At 44.6% G+C, this 16,251-nt stretch overlaps 1 protein-coding gene across 1 annotated transcript in view; it reads left to right on the top strand.

Annotated features, from left to right (window-relative positions):
• LOC144790854 (uncharacterized) overlaps nt 1-16,251 on the top strand; it is a 399,375-nt gene that overhangs the window by 123,233 nt on the left and 259,891 nt on the right. Inside the window, exons 7-9 of the mRNA XM_078665519.1 lie at nt 3,001-3,072; nt 3,165-3,191; nt 4,999-5,043. Coding sequence (XP_078521645.1) covers nt 3,001-3,072; nt 3,165-3,191; nt 4,999-5,043 — 144 coding nt within the window. The remainder of the gene's footprint in view (nt 1-3,000; nt 3,073-3,164; nt 3,192-4,998; nt 5,044-16,251) is intronic.

Genomic DNA, 16,251 nt, shown 5'->3' with positions numbered 1-16,251 from the left:
GAAACTGAACTCAGACAAAACAGAAGTCCTCATCTTAGGTACCTCCCCCTCCGCCTGGGACGACTCTTGGTGGCCAGAGTCCCTTGGAAAAGCACCCATCCCGACGGACCACGCACGGAACCTGGGCGTCATCCTGGACTCCTCACTCTCGATGACCAGACAAGTCAACGCCGTCTCCTCATCTTGTTTCAACATTCTTCGCATGCTCAAAAAAACATTTCGCTGGATCCCCACCGAAACTAGAAAAACGGTCACCCACGCACTGGTTACAAGCCGCTTGGACTACGGAAACACCGTATACGCCGGAACCACCGCAAAACTCCAGAAAAAACTCCAACGCATCCAGAACGCATCAGCCAGACTCATACTAGACATCCCGCGTAATGACCACATTTCTGATCACCTAAAAAAACCTCCACTGGCTTCCCGTCAATAAGAGGATAACATTCCGCCTCCTTACCCACGCACACAAAGCACTATACGAACTTGGACCCGAATGCCTCAACACACTACTCTCCTTCTACACCCCCTCCCGCCAGCTACGCTCTTCCAACCAAGCCCTTGCTGCTGTACCTCGCATCAACAAAACCACCATGGGTGGAAGATCCTTCTCCTACCTGGCGGCTAAAACCTGGAACTCACTTCCCACTCACCTTCGCCTCACTCAGAACCACCTAGCATTCAGAAAGCAACTTAAAACCTGGATATTCGACAAGTAATTCCCCACCCTTCTTCAAGCGCCTTGAGACCCTCTGGGTATGTAGCGCGCTATATAAATTAACTGACTTGACTTGACTTGACAGCCATGTCTCAATGGAAGTATAGCAATCCTAGACTGGTTTCAGCCTTGATAGGTCTTCTCGGCAAGGAGAAGATGGCATTATATTGCACAGTGAGCTATGGGGTCCTCGTCTGGGCTTACTCATTGCAGTTACAGAGTTTCACTGAAAAGAAGAAAAACGTGACGGGTGGAATGCTTGACTGAATGTCAGCCCCTAGTAATTATTATAGTAAACATTCCAGTCCATAGATGTTTTGCAGACAAGCATTTTCGTTTTGGTTTAGACATGAAAATACTGGCTATATTTTGGTGAAATACTGGGCAGAGGGCATACCTGAAGGACTGGCTGTATCCTTTCAGACTTCCACCACCCAGCTCCAAATTAGGAAAACTCACCTCTTTAAGGAACACTGCATCATGATGGATTAACATTTCACTGACCAGCAACTTTTCCTATCACATATTGACTGGGTGTTTGCCTTTGACGCTCTACAAAACTTCACTGCTTTTCTGCTAGGTTTGCGCTGTATAACTACCACATCCACACATACATAATAGTGTACTGATCTGGCAACAAATACTTAACATTTGAGAAAAGACCAGTTTTATAGAGGTCTGGGTCAAAATTGTCCACCCAGAGTGACTAATATAATGTATTTCCACTTACTCGAACTTTGAAATAGACGTTCTTATTTTATTAAGATTCATATTTGTCTTGTTGTTTTTCTGATAGGAAAGTTGCTTTTTGGAAAGTCGTTTCAGTTATGCCAGAGGAATAATAGTTAATTGATGTAATTTCCTGTGATGTCATTTCCTATGATGTCACATTTTATCAAATTAAACATTCCATTTTCACCCATGGCCCCAAAAACCCGACAACTGGTCATGGACGGTGGAAGGGGGCTACTAGTGAACTCCACAGGCACCCCACCCCATGAGGTGGGTGCAGTGAAGTCACACTACACCCACCAGCGGATGTGTCTTTGCCCCTTCTTAAAATGCTGCCAGTCCAGGCCTCCAGTGACAATCCGGGTTTGAAACCACCCTTCCAAATGTGACTGCAGCAATGAGGACAGCCCAATATTTTCGTAACCACGTGCTCTGACCTGATGTGTGCCAGGCACTCACAAAAAGGCGTGCAGTAGCACAGACTAGGTCAGTGCTCCGCATGAGTAACCGGTCCTATGGCGCAGGCCACTGGCATTAAGGGATGGAGCTGTGGCTCCATTTGCTGTGCTCTTCAGAGTGGACCTGCAGACTTGGGTGTTAATGCTTTTCGTCTAGACCGGGGCACATTTATTTCTGAAATCCGGTGTCCGTCCAGGTCTGCACCAAGGGTACCCGAAGAAGGCAAAGTCTGTGCTCCGGATTAATAAAGAAGCACCTGATGTTTATTTTCTTCATTTATAAATGAATTTTAGGTCAAATTTCAATAAATATATCTTTCATCATTTTGTGTAGTGCCAGCAGTGCTTTCCATATATAAGTAAATGGGAAGTCCATCTTCTAACCACAAGGCTTTATGAAAGTAAACATATAGATCCTGCATACAAATAATAAGTGCTTTGCACTCAGTTTGCTATCTCTCTTCTAAAATAATACCCCATTAGTATTTCATAGAAACGTTTTGGCTATTTACCTGTATATTGCCTTGTCGCAGTCACCCCCGTTGGTCGACTTTGTCACCCATGTAAAATGTATCTGCTGAAGTTTTGCTGGGAAATCTCTTGTCTGTTAGGTACTCTGTTGTCTTTATCTGATGGGGCACTCTTGTGAAAAACAGTTAGCAGCAGTCTGAATCAATAGAGTTTATCCAGTATTGGGGTATCTTTCATATATTCACATTCCTGAATCATTCTCTATTGTCGAGATGGGAGTCCCACATGGGACTCCCATCTCGACGACAGAGAATGATTCAGGCATGTGAATCTATGAAAGATAAAAAACTGGACTACCGTAGTTACAGGTAACTTATTTTCATATTCCAGTATTGGGGTATCTTAGATTCACTTGCCTGAATCATTACCCATTGTCGAGATGGCGTGGGCCTCCCATTTCAACGATGAGGAAGGATTCAGGCATATAAATCTATGAAAAGACACCAATACTGGATAACCGTAGTTACAGGTAACTTATTTTCTTCTGTCAGAGGGTTGCACATCATAGGCTCTTGCTGTCAAGCTAACATTTTTATTTTCCTGTTAATCTTCACATTCCAGGGGGATCAGGGCCCTGTGGGTCTGCCTGGGAGCCGAGGGGACCAGGGATGCTCAGGACCGATTGGCTTCAAGGTACAGTAAGAGCACTGCTGCCCCCTCCATGAATCTTAGCCAGGCCATGATTACTCTCATTTGTCGTCTCTTTTCTCCCTTGTCACCTACAGGGTCCAAAGGGATACTCCGGAGACCAGGTATGTGCAATTGATATGTGCCAAGAAACATTGTGACTGCAAGGTGCAGAGTCTGAAAATGCAGTAATTCCAGAAACTAGAAGCATTGTCAATGCAGTCAGCCTCTCTTACCTTTACAAACAAGAGGCCCCAATTGGCATTGCCAATGTTTGTTTATAGTAATCTTCAGTGCCTGTTAATATCGATGTTGTATTTTCCACATGTCAATGCAGTTTTAATAGTGACCACTAGAAAGTATTGAAATGCAGCAAATTGGTTTAGTTTATTCGAGGCTCTTTTTTGTTAGCTGCAGCTCTGTGTTGAGTACAGGACGAATGACGAATCTACTGACACCAAAACTAATAGCTCCTTTGGGCGGGTCAAATACAAAAAGGGAAGAAAGCAACAATAAGAGCAGGGAAACTGAGTTTGACACGAAAGCCATCCAATCGTAAGCAAGGAGGCGCCTTCTGTTGTGAGACCACAACAATTATCACCAGAGGAGAACATTTCTTCTCAGCGTCAGCACGTCCCTCCCTTTTAAAGCATATCCTGCTGTCAGAACATCCCTTTGACAAACCCTCCACGGTCCAACAACATCTTTTGGAAAGTTATTTTCCCTCATAACTATTGAACGATTTGACCTGTTTATCCCTTCCCATTCCCAGAGAATGTCAATGCCCTTCGAACTAGTTTCTGTTATAGGAGCCTCTGTAATACTGTATCTCCTCAAACCCAAGCCTTCTTTTTCCTTGAATCTAATTCTATTTATAAAACACAGTCACCTTAATAAAAAAAATTCAGCAGTCCCCACATTTCCTTCCCTCATCTTTTTAGCAGAACACCCAATGGACTTCTCTAAAGTCTGTGAACTACGAGACTAGGACCCACAACAGATGGGGATAGAGCACCGCTATAAGCAAATAAATTCAATCTCTCCTTTGGGAAGTAATCAATCCACATATATGCCCTACACTCACTCCTCACTCAACCTTTAGGCAATTTACTACCACCATTAATCCAGTACCAAAACAGTAATTGAAAACCGCTAACTTTTAATAGCGTGTTAAGAATTCAAATTTTAATACCATGTAGTATTTGCATCCGAAATATCATAAAATAATGAACATGCCATTCTTAAAGTTAAAAACAGAAATCTTACAATTGAGTTCTTCCAAGTGCGGCGCAAAGTAATTTTATACCATAAATACAAAACAAAATTGAAACAAAAATAGGGAGGGAAATAAACAGACAACAACAATTGTCTAAACAATTTCGATTAGACAATTGTTGTTGTCTATCTCCCTCCCTGTTTTTGTTTCAATTTTGTTATGTATGTATTGTAAATAAATTGCTTTGCGCTGCACTTTGGAAGACCTCAATTGTAAGACTTCTCTATTTGTTTTTAAAAACTGTTTTTAACGTTAAGAATGGCATGTTCTTTATGCTATGATATTATGGATGCATGTTCTGTAAGATCTTAAAAGTAGAATTCTTAACACGCTATTAAAACTCGAGTAGTTTCATTACTGTTGTGGTACTGAATTTGAAGTGGTAGTAAATTGCCCAAGGGCTGGGTGAGGAGTGAGTGTTAGGTATATGTGAATTGATTACTTCCCAAAGGCGAGACAGAACCTTATTGCTTCTCTAAAGTCTAACATATTTTGTTTGAAGTTTCTTTTTTTTTCCTTTTTTTAATTTCAATGTATTTTTTATTGTTTTTTTACAACATATAACATATAACATGTAATCATCATCGCTTGTCGTTCTTAGAAGATTTTGTGACTGCTGAGCTTTCTTCTCTGACCTACTCTGTTTCACTCTGCAGGGTGAACTGGGCCAGAGTGGATATGATGGAGTTAATGGTGAAAAGGTGAGTTTCTCGGTGAAGTTTCATTCAGATAGAGGGCTCTGAATCCTGGAACCCCGCCGTGTGATAGTCATGGCTTTGTATAGGATGGCGATGCCGCATTAGATTAGAGATTTGAAGGGGTATGAGTTACTACCTCTACAGTGCCATCTGCTGCACTACACTGCCCCAGACTTCCATTTCAAGGGCCACAAATACAACAACAGGAACAGGAGCAAGTAAACTTTGCATTAAGAGTTGTGTTCATTTTGATTACCTTCACTCTTTGACATTCCTTCAGTTTTTCAGCAGTAAACAACAGGCTGTTGCAGGGCTAAGTGTGGGTTGGGCAAGAGATCACTCCTCTGATGTCATCAGGAGTCGAAAGTACTCAAGTTCATGTCTACCCCTAGTATTTTGATGAAATGACATATGCATGCCACTGGCATGCCCAGCCCTGTACGTAGGCTCATTATATTTCCTAATACCTGATGGGGTGGGGGTGGGCACTGAGGCAGGTAAGGTAAGTGGCAAAATACTACATGTTTTAATTTCAAATGGGAATGGGGTACAGCATTTGGAGGCATATGGGGAGTGTGGAAAGAAGCCAGATATATTGTATGAACACTGATGTGTTTTAAAGTGAGAGAGAGAAAAAGCTGATACTAGGTACTTTTCATAGCCACCTCATGACACCTCTCCTCATCCCTTATTTTACATGTCCGTAATATTAGGCCAGGGAAAGGAGGGAGAAATGGACAGAGAATCTAGCCATATGCAACATAAAATTGTACATGAATAAGTATAATCACTGAGTGAGACAGGCAACGGAAGCTTGACTCGGGTTGTAGTGAAATCACTGGTTTCCTGCCAAAACTGTGTTCATTTAATGGAAGCCGCAGCAATGGCATGCACAGGGGGCACACCGTAGATATGCCAAAGGCAAGCCTGTTTGTGCCCAGCAGCAGATTCCCTGGTCTTCCTCCTGTACACTTCTCCCATCAATATTCCACAACAACCCCAGGCACCCTGACCCTGGTCATCACTCAGCTCTGGGGCCACACCTTGCCGCCTGAAGTGGAAGGTGTGTTATCTGATGCCACTGCCATTTCACTGTACCCTCCCACATCCACCCCACTCACCCCATGTACCTCACACACCCAACACACTTAACACACACACGCAATTGCACACACCTGACCCCCAATAACCCCACACCCATCCCTGACCTGCATACTCCTCAACCCTCGCTCCCAAACTGAACAAGCCACTGAAATTTGGGATCTGCTACACGAGTGCTCAACGGACCTGCTCTTCCTGACTAGTCCCTCATCTGCCTGGGTCATCACAGCAGTTCCCATCTTCCAGACAGAAGATCGCAAGTCAGGACAAACAGACCCAGAGCTGACTCGCTATCAGCTTAAAATAATCTATCCAAAGCTCCACTACCTCAGAAAGCACCACCAGCAATATGGAACACTTGGCCTTCAAACTACCCATTGTTGCCAACTATACCCTGAGTGGCACCCTCATCTATCGTCCTTCCAGACCAGGCACAAACTTTGGCAGCACCATTACAGACTTTGTCGCCCGCTGATCCTCGCCTCTTTCATCCTCCTCCAGACCTCAACTGCCACTTGAGGGACCTCTGTGATCCCAAAAATAAACACCTCTTTGAGGAACTGTCCTACCTCAGACTCATTCAGTGAGTGGAAGGGCTCACACACATCTGTTGTACTCCATCTTCACCTGCTTCTGCAACATCACAGTAGAGAAGCTAACACCGATCACCTTGTTGGACCATACCCTCATCAACATACCTATCCTAAGCCACTGCAGAAACGCCATCACCAAATCTTCATGACAGGACTGGAACAAGATCTCAGAAGCATCCTGGTGTTCCAAACTCCTACACCAACAGCTTCGACTACAACAAACTCTCTGTATCCATCTTGAACTCCAACGATTGGATCATTGCCTGCGCAGATATTCTGGTTCCTCCCAAAGCCAGCAAAGCCACGAGAATCAAACCATAAGCAAACTGGTACATGTAGGATCTCAGGTTCACCAAACGCCACTGCAAGCAACTTGAAAGCAGATGGAGACAAAGTCAGTACGACACTTACAAGAGTACCTACAGATCGAACCTCAGACACTACTATTAGCAAAGCTGAGCCACCAAACGCTCCACACTCACCAACCGCTTTGAAAGCAGCACCAAAGCACCAAAGAAATCTTTTCGATAGTGAAAGCTTTCACCTCTTCCACAGCAAGCTCCTTCAGCGTAACCCCCTCTCAGGACCTATGCACCCAACTGTGCCTATTCTTCAGCAACAAGATCACCAGCATCTTCGAAACCTAACTTCAATCTCTCCTGCCCGCCTCAAGCAACACCCAAAGAACCACCTGGCCAACCATCACCACTCAAGAAACTGCAATAACTATGCAGTCCATAGACTCACCACACCTTCATCATAGAACTAAACCCATAAATGTCACTCTCACCCCAATCCTGAGTGACTCAATCATCACAGCCACCTACCTGATCTTTGGAAATATACCACAGTACTCCCCCTTCTCAAGAAACCATCAGCAGACCTGAAGACGCTAGCCAACTACTGGCCTATTTCCCTGTTACCATAAACATAGCAAAAGTCATAGAAAAAAATGATCAACAAACACCTAGCCACCCTGCCTCACTGACAACCTCCTCCATGACAGCACTCAATACTGTTTCAGGACCAGCCACAGTACAGAAACTGCCGTTATCGCTAACACGGACAACATGCGCATGATCATGGACAGAGATGACTCTGCAGCCCTCAACCTACTGGATCTTTCATCAGCCTTCAATACATTCTCCCACCCCACTCTTATCCAACAACTGCACAAAGTTGGCATTCAAGGGCTCTGGTTTGCCCCTTCCTAACAAGAACCCCCCAGATCATCAACCCTATCTGCGGAGTTCCACAAGGATCTTCACTTGCCTCACTGTCTTTAACACCTACACGACCCCACTTGTCAGAAGCATCCACACTCATGGAATCAACCTCATATCCTATGCTAACAACACCCAGCTTCTGCTCATCCTCTCCGACAAGACGCCAAACACCAAGACTAATCTCCCTGCCTCCATGACCGAAGTAGCCAGATGGATGAAAACCAATTGCCGCAAGCTCAACACAGATAAGACAGAAGTAGTAATCTTTGGCTAAGGCCCCTTGCTATGGGACTCCAGCTGGCGGCCCGCCGAAATGGGACTCACACACCTCCTGTCAACCCATGCAAAGAACCTCAGAATAAGAACAGCCAACGCACCATGACCGGCCAAGTGAATGCAGCCTCTGTCTCCAGATTTTATGCACTCAAGAAGATCTTGAAATGACTCCCCACAACGACTCACAGCCCTCATCATTGGGCTACGACAACGCACTCTATCCTGAATTCAACGCTCAAAGAACACCTTACAAAACTGTGGGGCCAGGTTCATCCTCAACCTACCACCCCACACTCACATCACCCCGCGCCTCAAAGAGCTCCACTGGCACCCAATCGTGAAACAAGCATTCTTCAAACTCCTCAAGCACATATAAAAAGCCTATCACAACATTGGCCCACATACCTCAACAACCATATAAACTTCCACAAACCTACCAGACATCTCCGCTCAGCCGAACTCCCACATACACACTACTCCTGCTTATGCAGGACCAGATTTGGTGGTCATGCCTTCTCTTACGTTACTCCTGAAGACTGGAACTACCTGCCCGTTCACATCAGAGCCTCCTCAGTTCTTGAATTCCACAAGAAACTGAAGACCTGGTTCTTCACCTCGTCCCAGCCCTGGCTTGGCCCATACATTTCCTGCTTCAGCACCAGGATACCCTACCGGGTGAGTTGTGCTCTCTTATTCTCATTGTTGCTTCTTGGACCTGGAAGTTTCACTTCACTATATTTCACAGGACACGCCTGTTGTGGTGTTTCAAATTGAAAATGGTATTTAGCTCATACATACTTACTTAAAACCAGTACATGAATAAGAGTGTAGAATAGTTATTGCATAATTATAGACTGGTTTAGAGCAGCGTTAAAAAGGTCACGTAAAAGATTCATAAACAAGGCTATATCCCACGCATGTCAGGCAGCGTACATGCAAGAAGTCAAACGTTCAAGGCCTTTCCTTTCACCTGCAGACTTCCATGGCTCAACCTTTTTTCGATTAACCCCATGTAGTTGACGAATCTAATGTTTAGGGCAATGTTTTTTGCGTTTAAGGCTTCAATGACTCAATGACTCCTTGTCTGCATATCCGAACAGCCAGTTGGTTAAAAGCATTTCACAATAATGCTCTTTGCTGTTGTAAAAGGCTAGTGTAATTGCAGGTGATGTAAACAATGGTTTCTTTCTGTTTCACGCAGTCTATATGCATTCCTTTCTGAAGTCTTTGCCCATTGTGGTAAAAAGTCCAATCTAGGCAGGCCTCAAAGCGAAGTGACATGAATTTGCTTTTTTAATAACTTGGAGTAACATGTTGCCAAGTAGGATTGCGTTTTAGCTCAGAGTAGTTGTATATTATCAACCACACATGGAGACATCGTGCCAGTTCATTTTAGTCCTCAAATAGGGACAACTTTTGGATGTTCTAATTCAGGATTTTTTTTAATTTGTTCGTCATGACTGGGGAGTTTTAAACCTCTCTTGTTTGTAAGTTATTTAACGATTCCTCCATATGTTGTCTTCACATTAGGGGTATTCTTTTCCTGCCAGAGTGAGGTGTCAACAGTGTCTTTCTTTGCGAAACTCAGCTGTTGACACATCTTCAAGAAAAGGCCTTGGCTTGCTATTTCTTGTTTGGTGAGGCCAAATTCAAGACGCACTTGAGCCTATGATGTTTGTTCTGGCAGTCAACATGTTGTTCATTAAGTAGTGGCAGTGAAGGTGTTCAGGAATTTCGGGCTAGATGTATGAAGATTTGTAATAGAGATTGCCAAATGTTGATTTTTTTATGAATCGATATTACCAATGTACAAAAGTAATATCTGGCCCATTAGCAATTTCGTAGTTGGTCACTAATAGACCTACCTCATGAATATTGATGAGGAAGGTCAGGATTTTTGACCCACTAGGATTCACTGCCATCACAGGGATGGTGGCCTTCTAGAGTCAGATGTCCACCATGCCTGTGCTTGCTTTTAAATAGAGCAATATATTTTTTTAATGTAGCCCATTTTTTAAAAAAGGAAAATGGGATACGTTTAAAAAAAAAACAAATGAAATGTATTGTTTTTTTTTTAAGAGTAGGCAGTGGCCCTTGGGCCCACTGCCAGCTCTTAAAAATATATTTTTAAATGTTCTCAAAGAACATGGCTGACCACCAACTTTGAGTTGGTGATAAAGTGCAAATGTTTTGCTACTACAGTTCAGTCACAAAACATTCATGCATCCCATTCTGATTCGGTATTTGGAAGGAATACCCTAAAAACTCCCCATTCCAAATTGCGATTTGGTGACATATTATCAAATCGCAATTTGGGATTAATACATCCCAAAATGCATTTTTGTGGTCGGAAACGCCCCGATTCTGTGAATTGGGCCACGTGCGACTGCAGAAATGCTTCCTACATCTAGCCCTTAGCCTTGTTACCTCGCAAAATTTCACAGCCATACGTGATGTTAGGAAGCAGTTTATCTCAATTTTTGCACAGGCTCTAAGGTATGACCCCCAGAGATTAAGGGCCATATGTATCAACATTCCGTTTTGCGATTCCTAAATAGCGATTTTTAAGGAATCGCTATTTAGAAATCGCAAAATGGTATGTATGTAGAAATTCGCTTCTTTTTAGCGATTTCTTAAAATTCCTTAATTGCTAATTGCAATTAAGGAATAATTTCCCATTCATTTTTATGAGCCAGGAGGCCCATAGGAATGAAGGGGAAATGTGCGATTTGCAATTTGCTAATCGCAAATTTGGAATATTTTCAAGGGTGCAGGGGTGTCCAAAGGACACCCTGTTGCACCCCTGAAAACTGCATGGGTGCACATGTGGCGCACATACATGCCCTAAGGGCACGTATGTGCGTCACATGGCACTTTTAAAAATGAAACAAAATGCATTTTTAAAGGAATTCGCAACTTACCACCAACTAGAAGTTGGTGGTAATTTGCGATTCCTTAAGGCCAATTTGCTATTTTTTTTTGCTTCTTACATTGCATTTAAGGAATCGCAAAATTTGCGATTCCTTAAATGCAATCGCAAAATAAGGAATCACAGATTTTGCGATTCCTTATCCTGAACCACGTTTAGTTTAATACATACCATTTAGCAAATTCGCATTCGCAAAGGCCGAAATTCTGCGAATTTCGTCCTTTGCGAATGCGAATTTGCTTGATACATATGGCCCTAAGTGTGAGAAATGCTGTTGTTAATGTGCTCACCTTCGATTTTATTAACTGCTTATGCGGCTGGAAAGCTTCTTATGTCAATGACCACTCCAAAATAGTTGTCCTATATTTCTCCGATGATGGTATAGCAATTTATGTGCCAAGAACCGGACTTATTGATCTTTTTCTTATTACTAGTACTTTTGTTTTATTTAAACTATTCTGCAATTTGTTCACCTGTGTCAACTCGTACAGCTTGTTTCGCAGCCTTTGTAGTCCAATGTTGGTGTTACTGAGCAATAGGAGGGTCAACCATGTACAAGAGATGTGAGATTAACCTGATGTCTTTTTTCGGCAGATGCACATTTACATATTTAAAAGCACGAGCCGTGTATGCAGCTCTGCCTAAAACTCGACATTATTGGAACTTTTTGTGATAACTTGTTACATCACCAGGTTTTATGCACAACCAAGTGTTGTTATATAATAGTTGGATCGCCCTAATTAGTCTTGATGGTTTTCCCCAAGTGGCTCATTTTTTCCATAAGATGTTTCTTAGAGCACAGTTGAAAGACTCTTTGAAATCAGCAAAGCATCCATACACCAATGAGCAGTGGCGTAGCTAGACCTATTGCCACCTGGGACAGCCCCTAACTTTGCCACCCAGTGCAGGTTAGGACGGGGGCGGGGTGAGTAGGGGTCGACTTGTTCGAGGGGGGGGGGAAGGGGGGGGGGCTTGGGTGGCAGACTTATTCTCGGGAGGCAGTCGACAGACACAACTTGCTTACCTCCGTCGAACCCAAAAAGAGTGCCGTCCGGACCACCTCCCTAGCTACGCCACTGCCAATGAGCGAGCTGTAAAAGTATTTTCCGTGCTTAATGGAAGGGCTACTAGGTTTGCGATAGCTCCCATTCAATGACGAAACCCTTTCTGGTTTCAGCGTACTATATTTTACTCTGAACCCCATTTATTGAGGTCCTGAAGTAAAAGGCATGCAAAGTACCTGGTCTCATTATCTAAGAGGGCTATTAAGTAATTGCTAACTGGTTTAAATGTATCGCCCCCTTTATATATTGGTTGGAATATCATTCCCATCCATGAGTCAGGGACAGTCTCTCTGTTGGAGACATATTCATATAGCTCGCTCAATTTTATAGCTCAGAACATAGATTTTTCTTCCAATAAGGTGTGTGGAAGTCAACTTTGTCTACTTCGGCTGGAACGGCTGATTACAATTGCTTTCTGCACTTGATTTTCGCTGCAATCCAATACGCTTAAATCACATATATCTATTTGGCGATTTCATGTCTCATCCGATATTTGATTGTTGAGAAATGAAACTTTGTGGTTAGTAATAGGAAGATTTAATTTATCTTCCCACTTGCTATGTTATCCATAGGTGAAGGCTTGACAAAATAGTGTTCATACACGAAATTAACCCATGTAGATTTTAAGACGTTTGCATGATTGGCATTTAAAGTACCTTTTTCTAATTGATTTATTATTTTCCAAAAGGATTTGGGATTTTTTTTTTCTGGCATTCAAAAATTTGGCTCAGTTGCTTTTTAGCTGTCCATATCTCTTTTTCTGTTTTTTCCTAATCTCTTTCACTTTTAACAATTTAGCTGTGCCTTGGAGCATTTATTCTTAACAACGGTGGACACAAAAGCGTTAGATTTGCTCGAACTTTTCTTTACTTCTCTGCTTGTTCACAGTGGCTAGTTTCCCGAAAATTGCACACTCTTCAAGGAAGGACCTTAAAAGGTTGCTTTTTGCCTGCCCAAGCCTTTCCCTGCCGGATGGTTATTGAAGAGTTAAAAAATGGGGCAAAGTAAAACGGCGGGAAAAATTGCCGAAAGGCGCCAAGCTGGCAGCCATTGGTCGGGCCAGGCAGGTGTTGAAATTTCCCACAGGGGTATCTGATCCCCATTTACGTAAACAAGGCTTCCTAGCCCAACCACTTGTTCATGAAAGCGATTGGGGGGCACGCAGCGCCTTTGACATACTTACACAGGCCCTGAAGAGATCAATCAGCAGGGGGGTTACACCAGCAATGGGTAGGCCACCAGCAGAGCCCACTGAGTGTTGGGGAAGAACTTCAGGATGGAACGTTCAACGCAAAACAGGAGAAAGATTGGAAAGGAGATGGAACTGGGCAGGATAGAGGCCCTATTGGGGCCCGGGTGTCCCATGGACTTGGTTAATTCCCCCTTAGGGGTAGTACCTAAGAAGAAGCCAGGGCTGTACTGGCTAATACACCATTTGTTATTACCTGCGGGGAAGTCAGTCAATGACAGAATAAACCCAGACACACGAGCAGTTAGTTATGCCTCAGTGGACAACGCCATTGATTTGGTGCGCACAGCCGGGAAGGGAGCATTGATGGCAAAGGCTGACAATAAGTCTGCCTTCAGGCTCCTCCCAGTTCATCCAGAGAGCTAGGTTTCCAATTTTAGGTAGACACATACTTTGATAAAGTGCTACCCATGGACTGCTCTATATCTTGCGCCTATTTCGAGCAGTTCAGTACCTTCTTGGAATGAGCCGTACACAAAAGACACCCAAAAGGGGGCAAGCTCCATCACCTGGATGAGTGCCTGTTTGTGGGAGGGTCAAAAGGGCCAGAGTACGAGAACCTGCTGGGTGCCTTCCAGCGGCTGGCAGCGGAGCTGGGAGTGCCGTTTGTCCCACAGAAGACAGTAGGCCCAACAACAAAGATGGTTTTTCTAGGGATCTAACTGGTTTCCATTGCAGGCACATCCCCCATCCCAGAGGACACAGTAAAAAATATTACAAAAGGGGTCAAGGCTCGGATATAAAAAAAGAAGGCCAGGCTAGGGGAGCTTCAGCAACTTGCTGGGAAACTGAATTTTGCCGCAAGGAGATCCCTGTGGGGAGAGAATTTGCAAGGTGGCTCACAAAGCTGACCAGGGGGGTACGCAAGAAACACCACCATGCCAGGCTAAGCGCAGGGGCAAAAAAAGATCTGAAAACATGGCTAACTTTCTCGAAGGAGTTTAATGGAGTTCTCATATGGCGAGAGGACTGGGTGTCAGACAGACAACTAGCACTCTACACAGACACTGCAGGCAACCTCAGTTTTGGAGCAACCCTAGGGAACAGGTGGTGTGCGAAGAGATGGCCCAGAGAGTGGGCAGCAGCAGGAGTAACAAAGAACATATCATTCCTGGAGCTATTCCCCATAATAGTAGCACTGACAATCTGGCAGGCTAGGCTGTGCAACATGAAGCTGACATTATGGTTGGACAACCAAGCAGTGGTACATGCCATTAACACAGGTCATCCATATATCTAAGGGTCATGAGGCTGTTAAGACGCCTGGTGATGCTACAACTGGCAGGCAATCTGGAAGTGAGGGCGAGGCACATCCCGGGGGTCAATAATGCTCAGGCAGATGCACTCTCTGGTGTACAGATAGAGAAGTTCTGGGAGCTGGCCCCCACAGAAGAGCTAATGATGTCCCCTTTTCCAGAGGAGCTTTGGTCACTGGCAGATGGGACCTATCCCAGTATGTAGAGCACATCCTGGCTCCCAAGAGAGAGCAGAGGTATGTTACATATGGGAATATGCTGTGAGGCACAAGTTTGGTCTCATTTAGCAATGCCCGGAGCACAGCAGGGGCGGCAGAGAAATCATAAAATGGGCATTTGATCAAAACCAGGTCATGAGCCCAGGCACAACTGGCAGGCATGGCGCATTTCTCAAAACTAACCACTGGGAAGAATCCCACTGCCTCTCACTACATTAATTGTGGTACAAAAGGGGGTGGTGATGGACGGAGCATCTGAACCAATCAAATACTCACACCGAGTCAACAGATCTGGGTTTAATCCATCACCGTTCTTTAGCCCACTCTGCCACCCCAGTTCAGACATGGCCATAGGCAAATCAGTCTGACCCTGTGCCTCATGGGAACAGTCCAGCCCGAACTGCCAAGCCATGCCTTCCCTGGACCGGAAACAAGCTTCCAAGGACCGTTTTCTGGCATTTCTGCCGTCTTCAGCCCAGCTTGCTTGAATCCAGTGGCAAAGTGATCAAGGGACTCACGTCTGAGCATACCCTGCCAACTTATGGCGAACAAAGTGGTACAAAAGGGGGTGGTGATGGACGGAGCATCTGAACCAATCAAACACTCACACCCAGTCAACAGATCTGGGTTTAATCCATCACTGTTCTTTAGCCCACTCTGCCACCCCAGTTCAGACATGGCCATATGCAAATCAGTCTGACCCTGTGCCTCATGGGAACAGTCCAGCCCGAACTGCCAAGCCATGCCTTCCCTGGACCGGAAACAAGCTTCCGAGGACCGGTTTCTGGCATTTCAGCCGTCTTCAGCCCGGCTTGCTTGAATCCAGTGGCTAAGTGAGCAAGGGACTCACGTCTGAGCACACCCTGCCAACTTATGGCGAACAAAGTGGTACAAAAGGGGCTGGTGATGGATGGAGCATCTGAACCAATCAAACACTCACACCCAGTCAACAGATCTGGGTTTAATCCATCACCGTTCTTTAGCCTACTCTGCCACCCCAGTTCTGACATGGCCATATGGAAATCAGTCTGACCCTGTGCCTCATGGGAACAGTCCAGCCCGAACTGCCAAGCCATGCCTTCCCTGGACCGGAAACAAGCTTCCGAGGACCGGTTTCTGGCATTTCAGCCGTCTTCAGCCCGGCTTGCTTGAATCCAGTGGCAAAGTGAGCAAGGGACTCACGTCTGAGCATACCCTGCCAACTTATGGCGAACAAAGTGGTACAAAAGGGGGTGGTGATGGACGGAGCATCTGAACCAATCAAACACTCACACCCAGTCAACAGATCTGGGTTTAATC

The sequence above is a fragment of the Lissotriton helveticus genome, chromosome 11 (genome assembly GCF_964261635.1).
Source record: "Lissotriton helveticus chromosome 11, aLisHel1.1, whole genome shotgun sequence".
In the NCBI taxonomy this organism is placed as follows: domain Eukaryota; kingdom Metazoa; phylum Chordata; class Amphibia; order Caudata; family Salamandridae; genus Lissotriton; species Lissotriton helveticus.
Note: the sequence above shows the minus strand (reverse complement) of the source record. Positions and strands in the feature narration are given on the sequence as shown.